This window comes from Manis javanica, chromosome 2 (genome assembly GCF_040802235.1).
Source record: "Manis javanica isolate MJ-LG chromosome 2, MJ_LKY, whole genome shotgun sequence".
Classification (NCBI taxonomy): domain Eukaryota; kingdom Metazoa; phylum Chordata; class Mammalia; order Pholidota; family Manidae; genus Manis; species Manis javanica.
Genome location: NC_133157.1, coordinates 83,713,938 through 83,722,781, shown reverse-complemented (window position 1 = coordinate 83,722,781; position 8,844 = coordinate 83,713,938). Strand labels below are relative to the sequence as shown.

At 42.0% G+C, this 8,844-nt stretch overlaps 1 protein-coding gene across 6 annotated transcripts in view; it reads left to right on the top strand.

Annotated features, from left to right (window-relative positions):
* The first annotated feature begins 1,274 nt into the window (after positions 1 to 1,274).
* The window catches only part of LOC108404830 (uncharacterized), a 99,824-nt gene continuing 92,254 nt past the window's right edge, over positions 1,275 to 8,844 (top strand). For 2 of the 6 annotated variants that reach the window (XM_036991258.2, XM_036991259.2), the window contains exons 1-2: positions 1,282 to 3,642; positions 6,328 to 6,447. In XM_036991258.2, the coding sequence (XP_036847153.1) occupies positions 3,022 to 3,642; positions 6,328 to 6,447 (741 nt within the window). In that variant the 5' untranslated portion in view covers positions 1,282 to 3,021. Of the gene's footprint in view, positions 3,643 to 6,327; positions 6,448 to 8,844 lie in introns of all 6 variants that reach the window. The other 4 variants (XM_073228762.1, XM_017672620.3, XM_036991257.2 and 1 more) reach the window with 4 other exon arrangements.

Sequence of the window (8,844 nt, the reverse complement as noted above, 5' to 3'; positions counted from 1 at the left end):
TCCAGAAAGGGTTTTTCTCATGCCTGTGTGTGTCTGGTGAACCTCTGATTTAAGCATCACCTGTGCTATGAAACCTTCCCTGTCCTCACAGGTGAGAGTCACACTTCTTCCCGTGTTTTCCCATTATACTTGGGAACTGCCTTCACTGAGGCACCTGCCACAACCAAATACATTGATTCATTTATTTTATAATGGCTTTATTGAGATGTAATTTTTATACCATAGAATTCACCTATTAAAAGTGCACAACCCAGTGGCTTTTATTACAGTCACAGAATTTTTTCATCCATCACCATTATTAATTTTTTTATATCTGCTATTCTAATCCAACATCTCAGTGTTCTTTCTAGCCTTACCCCTTTCCATGCTTGTATTTTCTCCAACAGTGGGAAATCTGGCCATCATTATTCTCAATATTTTTACTTATTTGCTCAATGTAATCAACTGTCCAACAACTGTCCATCAGTCTTCTCAGTCTGCCACCTGCATGCCTCTCCTTTCAGCCCCCGTGTTCTTGTCCACTTGCCATTGTGTCTCACTCAGGAAGGTAAGAGAAACAGGAAAGAAAGATGGGAGGGAAAGGAAGATGGGATGAGTAGGGAAGATGAAAAGGGAAGAGAAAATAGGAAAGGAGGGGAAGAGTAATATTAAGATCATGCCATCAATTGCCTTCAATAACTTAATGTTAATAATTTTCATATTTAGTTATGCTTATTCAGCAGCAATTCTGTGCAACTGTGGCAAAGTCATGGGTTTCTATATAAATGGGCTCATTTATGTGGTAAATAGTTGAGAGTTTAATGACAGTGTTAAGAAGGTGACTGCCAATGGCAAACTGATGAAGTTTAAAACTTGGAGACCTGGAATCAGACAGACCTGTGTTTTAATTCTGGCTCTTCTTCTATGTGTATGGCCAAGAGCTAGTTATTTATCAGCTGTGGGTGTCAGATTCCTCACCTGTAAAATGGGTATACTATTTACTTCACAGGATTGTGATTGATGTTTATGGGACATAATAGTCAGTTTGGTTAATTATTGTTGTTGTTAATTTGTTATTGTTATGGTTAGTGTTCAAAATATTATACTGTCTCCCTATACATCCTCTCTTGCTTATTTTATTGTCATATGGAAACCTAGCATTACTAGACTATAGTATCCTCATGGCAGAGTAGACACACATACACACATACACACACATAAATGAGGCTGCAACCATGTTGTTGCTGTACTTTTAAGTGTCTCTTTTAATCAAAATAACATTTTTTCCAGATTGAAATTTGGTGCCAACTTAAACATTGGTTTCCTTGGATAAAAGCATGGCAAATGAAAATATCCCTACATAATATTGGTTTTCTCATTTGAAAATAATGAAAATTCTAATATAAGAAGCCACTATTGTTCTGTCTTCTCTGTTCTTGTGGGAAATGTTCTCTCTCCAGTTGAATAATGTGTTTCAATAGCAGTGTCCATGTTCTTATAGAACCTGGCTCCTTGGCACAAACATTTGGTTCAGGCATGGGTATCTAGCTAGACCAATTAGCTGTCCTTCCCCAAGAATTTTTAACTTGGGACTAGAGATCATCACCCTCAGTCTGATAGTGAGGCTGAAGATGTGACCTTGAGAGGTATCTGTGGCCTTCTCTCCAGCCATGTGGAGGAAGCTGGTCTGACAGCTTGAAGCTAATGTGCTGAGAGCAGCAGAGTTTAGGGTTGGACACAGAGAGAGGGCCTCTGTTTCTAGTAGTCCCTGAGGCCTGGTGGACCACTACCCTTGTCACACTTTGTATCAGGAGTACGTCCTCCTTCTTGCTCACCAGCTTAGTTGGCTTCTGGTCAATGGCAACCTAGTGAAGTGTGACTGCCTTATGTATCTCAAAGAGCTGTTACGATGATCAGTGTACATAGCAGTGACTCAACAAATGTTGGCTTATTATTCTTACATTTAACCTCCAAAGGCTGACTGAGAAAGAATGGGGCAATCTCAATTCTAGAAGTAGCTTTCTTTTGAGCATCACTAAGGAAGACAACTGAAGGCAGAAGGCTGGAGCTCTCCTCTCACACCACACATGTGCACACACATACACACACACACACACATATCCTCTACTCATAACCCAGTTTTGCTGCCCTGAGTTTCACACACCTGCCCCAAAACACTACTAGTACTTCATTCGGCATAATCTCAGTCTGTCTCTCAGCATCCTTCCCCCTTATGCTATACAACATTTTAGACTGGGTCTGATGGTCCTGAACTGTGCTCTAGTCTAAGCTGGGTGATATAGGTGCTCAACACAGGCCTTACAACGGGTGTAAGCTCATGGGGGAGAGGGGTGAGCTCATGTCTGGGTTGTGGTCTGGGAATGACCCTCCTTCAAATTCAGCTTCTTAGGAGACAGTGTAAAAACATTTTTAAGTTAAGTTTTAAATATGCTTAGTTCTTTAGGTCAGTCCTTGAAATCAGTGGGTCTCCAGGATTGTGTCAAGAATTTGCTTTCCTGCCCTGGGCAACCCAAGTGACTGTTAAATCAGTGACATTACTCTTCAAGGGCTGCTCTCTCTGGAGGACTCCATTTCATTATTTTTATAAGCCCCACTTTGATTGATGAGGCTTGAGGGAGGAGGTTCCTAATTCCTTCATTCACACAGATTGGAAGAGATTGCTGGCATTCTTGCATCTATTTTTGTAAGCCATCTGGGTATTGTCTAAAATATTCTTTGGGGTTAGAGACATCTTTGCTTCTACTCAGGCAATTTTAAGGTGAGGTCTTTTCTCATCTGACGTTTCTAAATAGTTCTCCAATTAGAGAAGGGTTATGACAAGAGGGGAAAGGTAGAGTGGTGATGGAGGCAGAGCTCGGCCTTTCGTGGGCGGAAACAGTTCTCCAGCCAGGTAGGCGTCCTTAACTCACGTTATCAACCCCTGTCCGCAACTGAACGGTTTCCCCTATTGACGCAGTGCTTCCAACTGCGTCCAGCTGGAGGGATTTTGGTGGTTAGTGTTTGTCTTCCTACATTTCAGTGATGTTTCAGTACTTCCTCAAAATGTGCCTCAGAACTACCCGGAGGACGAACAAAAGGCACATTCCTGGGCCCGCTCCAGACGCTCGGCACCAGCACCGTCGCGCGGGGCGCAGAACTCGTACTTTCCCAGCGCTCAGCGATTCTTGGGCACCCGGAGCAGGGCCGGCCTGCGCTCTCCGCTTCGGGCAGGCGCTCGCTCACGCTGCTCACCCGGCTCGGAGCTGCCGCAGGGACAGCACCTGCTCAGGCGGCAGGCCGCTGGCCGCTGAGGTTCCGCACGCAGGGCCGGGGACCGACAGCAGCCCAAGACCCGCGTCCCCGCCGGCAGAAGTGACGGCACCAGGCGCTCCCGCCCCTTCCGCTCCCGCCCGCTCAGGCTCCAGCTCCGCGCTGCCGCTCCTCCCCCTCGCGTGCTCCGTCAGCCACCCTCTCTTCCCTCCCCGTCTCCTTCCTGTCCTGCAGCTGAGCTCACGCACCTGTCCGGCCCTGCTTCGCTTCCGCCTCACTCCTTCCCCTTCCGCCCGGCTCCGCCCCCTCCGGAAGACACCGGCCTCAGCCTCCGGAGCCTCGCGGCTCCGTCACCGCCGCGTCCCCCAGACAAGATGGACACCGCCCTGGAAGGTAGGTCGGCCGCGCCCGCGCCCTTGCAGCGGCGTCCTGGGTGGCCCCGCGTCCCCTCCGTCTAGACGGAGCTCCGGACGTGCGGCGGGGCCCGGGCGGCGCGTTAGGGGCGCCTCACCCCGGTCCGGGAGCGCGGTGACGGCGGCGGGGCCCGCGCCCGGGTCGTTTGCCGCCGAGCAGCCTGCGCGAGGACCATTATTAATTTTAAAGCACTTTGATTACCTCAAAGAGAAACCTCATATCCCTTAGCCATCACACCTCAATCTCCCCTATATGCCTCAGGCCTTGACACCTTTAATCTCTACTTCTAGTCTCTATAAATATGCCTCTTCTGGAAGTTTTATGTAAAAGAAATCAAATATTTGGTCTTTTGTGACTGTATCCGTTCTCCAGCATAATGTCTTTTAAGATTCATTCATGTTCTAATGTGTATTTCATTCAATTTTATTACTAAATATCATGCTATTGTATGGATATCCCATATTTTATTGATCCACTTCATCATTTGATGCACATCTTGGTGGTTTCCACTTTTTGGCTGCTGCTAGGGACATCTGTGTCCAAGTTTTTGTGTAGAAATATGTTTCTCTTGGATGTGTACATAGGAGTGGTAACCTGGATCACATAGTAGCTCTTTATTTAGCTGTTTGAGGAACTGCCAGACTGTTTACCATAGCAGTTGCATCATTTTTCAGTCCTACCAGCAGTTTATGAGGGTTCCAGTTTCCCTACATCCTTATCAACACTTACTATTTATCTTTTTACAATACCCATACTGACAAGTGTAAAGTGGTATCTCATTGCGGTTTTGATTGCAATTCCCTGAGAGCTAATAATGTTGAATATATTTGCATGTGTTATTGCCCATCTATATAACTTCATTGGAGAAATCTGTATTTAAATCCTTTCTTCATTTCATAATTTGGTTGTTTGGGGTTTTGTTGTTGAGTTGTAACTATTCTTTATATTCTGGATATTAATCCCTTCTCAGATAATCTGATTTGAAAATATTTCCCACTATTCTGTGTGTTGCTTTTTCTGCTCATAGTGTTCATCTATGAATAAAAGTTTTTAATTTTGATGGAGTCAATTTATCCATTCTTTTTTTGTTGGCTGTATTTTTGGTATCATATCAAAGAAGCCATTGCCAGGTCCAAAAACTTGATGAATTTTTTCTTTAATGTTTCCTAAGAAATGTATACCTTTAGCTATTATGGTTAGGTCTTCAGTCCATTCAGAATTAATGTTTTGTACATGGTGTAAGTTAAGTCCTCTGCCACTTTTTATTAGGTATTTGTCTTTTTATTATAAATTACAAATTCACTTATTTTTCTGCATTTACATATGCTAGTGTCCCCTTTTATTTTGTGACTTCCTTAGGCCAATTTTGACTGTTTTCCCAATTTCAGCGTCCTCTGGGCCTAACCTGCTGCTAGGCATAAATAAGATGCTAAAAAATTATTTATTTAATTGAGTTTATACAAGATTTGTGCACTGTACTACTCATGTTTCATGTAGGCAAGTATATATATTTTCCATTCCAATATTCAGTGCTTGTAATCACCTGCAGTGTCCAACTTTATTGCCTTTCTTTTATGTCATTCAGTGTCTTTTGTTGAGTGAATTTCTCTTTCTGGTCTAAGTCAAGCCTAAATCCTACTTGTGCTTCTCCTTTCCTTAGAAGCTTTTACTCACCAACTTTCTTTCCTATGAAAGTGTCCTAAACCAGGATTGGTGTGTAAGGGAGTATCAGGTGAAGCCAGGATTCCGTGTTCAGTGTTGAGGTGAAGCCAGCCCCATGAGTACAGGGATGGCAGGCCCCTGACAACCTACCTGGAGAGCATCTTCTCTCACTGATGGCCATTTCTCTGCCCGCACATCCCAGCACCATCTGGTCGTTTTATTTAGTTGCATATGAGAAATTGCCTAACTTTTAAGTGTTGGTAACTCATGTAAAAATACATTATTTGTTAAAAATTTCATATGAATGGGAGTTCCACATAAAATATGAGACTCAAAGAAAACCAAAGTAGGTGGCTTTTATGTCTTTTAGACAAAGAAACAATATATTCTGAAGAATTGACAAAACAACAGTTTTGCACTAGGCTAGGAAATTAGTGAGAAAGTAACGAGTTTATTTATAAAGTTAGTGAGAAAGTAACAGGTTTGTTTCTATAGTCTCCGGGCTTTAATTTTTCTCTCTCAAATGATAAGGACATCTCTCCCTCTCCTGGCCCAGGGAGGGCGCCTTTCACATGGGAGATTAGTCTCTGCCTTCAGGGAATACAAAAGGGTCAGAGGGTCTATTTCATCAGCTGTTTGTCAAGTGGCTTTACTTCAAAATAAATAATATGTCAAAATGGCATATTTTGGGGTGGCATTTTTGCTCCCTTACAGTGTATATTTCCCTTTTTTTGTGTTGTTAGCTGCTCTCTTAAGGTTGCTACAGGGTACCGTCGCTTCCTTTAAGGAGTCATACATTGAATGAGCTCAATCATTGTGCGAGAGTTGAGAGCTCTTAATGGATGAAGCTTTCAACCACGTAATGCTGTTTTATCCTAAGCTGTGGGTGGACGATAGAGGAGCTAGAATGCAGAGGCTGCAGCAGCTGGATTTGAGTCCCCGACCTGGAGCTGATGATACTTGCCAAATTCACTGCCCTCATCTCCCCCTCTCACCCTCTAGGATGCCAGTGCTTCCTGTGGGGCCAGGTATGCGGGCTCCATGGTGGCTGATCTGCATGACACACTGGTCTGCGGAGAGATCTTCCTGTACCCAACCAACCAGAAAAATCCTAAGGGCAAGGTAATTATCTTTGTCCACAGCCTGTACTCATCAGGAAGACAGCCAGTGGAGTTCCCCTTCTTACACCTGCTTCTGGCTTCTGCTGGTCCTTGGCATGTCTGTCTGTGAGTGGGCAGCAAAAGCAAATGCAGTAAATTCCCCACCAGTGAATTTGAGGCTGTGGTGGAAGTTTAGGAGAAGTCTGTGGATGTTGTTAGCACCTTACAGTAGCCTCACTTCCTCTGGCCTCATGTCTGTCCAAAACCATGAGTCATCCATGTGTATCCCCCACTTGGTAATGGCTCAATCTGACTTTTAGCTGCAAATTCACTGATTTTACTACAGACCCCTTTGACAAGCTAATGAAACTTAACTGACCCACTTCTCAGAAAAAAATGCACATCACCATACTGATTATGTACGTTCTCAGGGCTTCACAGATGATTTGAAGTCCATCCAAGAATCCCCTAGCAAGTTCCCACACCCCAGAATAAGGACTGCTCAGAAATATGTCCATTTCTAGAAAGATAGGTCCTGGAAGATTTTAGTGTAACTTTATAACATAAAACCAAAAATAGTTACATTATCAAATGAAAATCTTCTGATCCAAATGCATCTATATTGAATAGACCCTACCATGGAAATGTGTCTGATTTATAGCAAATCACAGAAATCGTAGGAAAACAGGCAAATCAAAACAAAGACCTGCTGTTCTCTGACCTGCCAACAAAAAGCCACAAGTGTGGATGTCTCTCTGGGTGGGAGAATTACTCCGTGTTGAATTACTGAATGGCAGATTCAAGCCATGATAAGAACTCAACTGTCCAGGAGATCAGAGAGATTTTTTTTGTCAGTATTTAAAATTTTTTATTTTTATTTTTTATTGAAGTATAATTGACATTATATTAGTTTCAGGTGTACAAAATAATGATTCTAAATTTTAAATACTGCAAAATGATTACAACAATAAATCCAGTTAGCACTGGTCCCCACACAAGGTCTATTATTTATTTATTTGTTTGTTTACTTGTTTGTTTGTTTTGGTATCATTAATGTGCACAAGGTCTTTTTTTTAACATTTTCAATTTATTATTTTAAAATTAAAATACAATTAAGCTTTTCAAAGAGCTAGAATTAAATTTAAATCCTCTAGCTATATTTTAATGCTCCAATATCTGATTTTCACTGGAACAAGAAAAAATATAAATCATTAGTTCATATTTAATCCATTTTTTTTTGTTTTTAAGCCTTTGTTCCATGTTTATTTTTATTTTTATGTATTTTTTTTTTTACTTTTGGAGGGCTTACATTTTAATGTATTGAAATATTTTTTTGAGTTTTTTTTTTCATTTTGTTTTCATTAATCTACAATTACATGAAGAACATTATGTTTAGTAGACTCCCCTCTTCACCAAGTCCCCGCCACAAATCCCATTACAGTCACTGTCCATCAGCATAATAAGATGTAGAATCACTACTTGTCTTCTCTGTGTTGCACAGCCCTACCCATGCCTCCCACCACATTATACATGCTAATCATAAGGCCCCATTTTTTTTTCCCCCACCCATATCCCTCCCTTCCCACCCATCCTCACCAGTCCTGTTCCCTTTGGTAACTATTAGTCCATTCTTGGGTTCTGTGATTCTGCTGCTGTTTTGTTCCTTCAGTTTTTCTTTGTTCTTATACTCCACATATGAGTGAAATCATTTGGTACTTCTTTTTCTCTGCCTGGCTTATTTCACTGAGCATAATACCCTCTAGCTCCATCCATGTTGTTGCAAATGGTAGGATTTGTTTTCTTCTTATGGCTGAATAATATTCTATTGTGTATATGTACCACATCTTCTTTATCCATTCATCTACTGATGGACACAAGTTGCTTCCATTTCTTGGCTATTGTAAATAGTGCTGTGATAAACATAGGGGTGCATCTGTCTTTTTCAAACTGGGTTGCTGCATTCTTAGGGTAAATTCCTAGAAATGGAATTCCTGGGTCAAATAGTATTTCTATTTTGAGCTTTTTGAGGAACCTCCATACTGCTTTCCACAATGGTTGAACTAATTTACATTCCCACCAGCAGTGTAGGAGGGTTCCCCTTTCTCCACAACCTTGCCAACATTTGTGGTTGTTTGTCTTTTGGATGGTGGTCATCCTTACTGGTGTGAGGTGATATCTCATTGTGGTTTTAATTTGCATTTCTCTGATGACTAGTGATGTGGAGCATCTTTTCATGTGTCTGTTGGCCGTCTGAATTTCTTCTTTGGAGAACTGTCTGTTCAGCTCCTCTGCCCATTTTTTAATTGGATTATTTGCTTTTTGTTTGTTGAGGTGCGTGAGCTCTTTACATAATTTGGATGTCAAGCCTTTATTGGATCTGTCATTTATGAATATATTCTTCCATACCGTAGGGTACCTT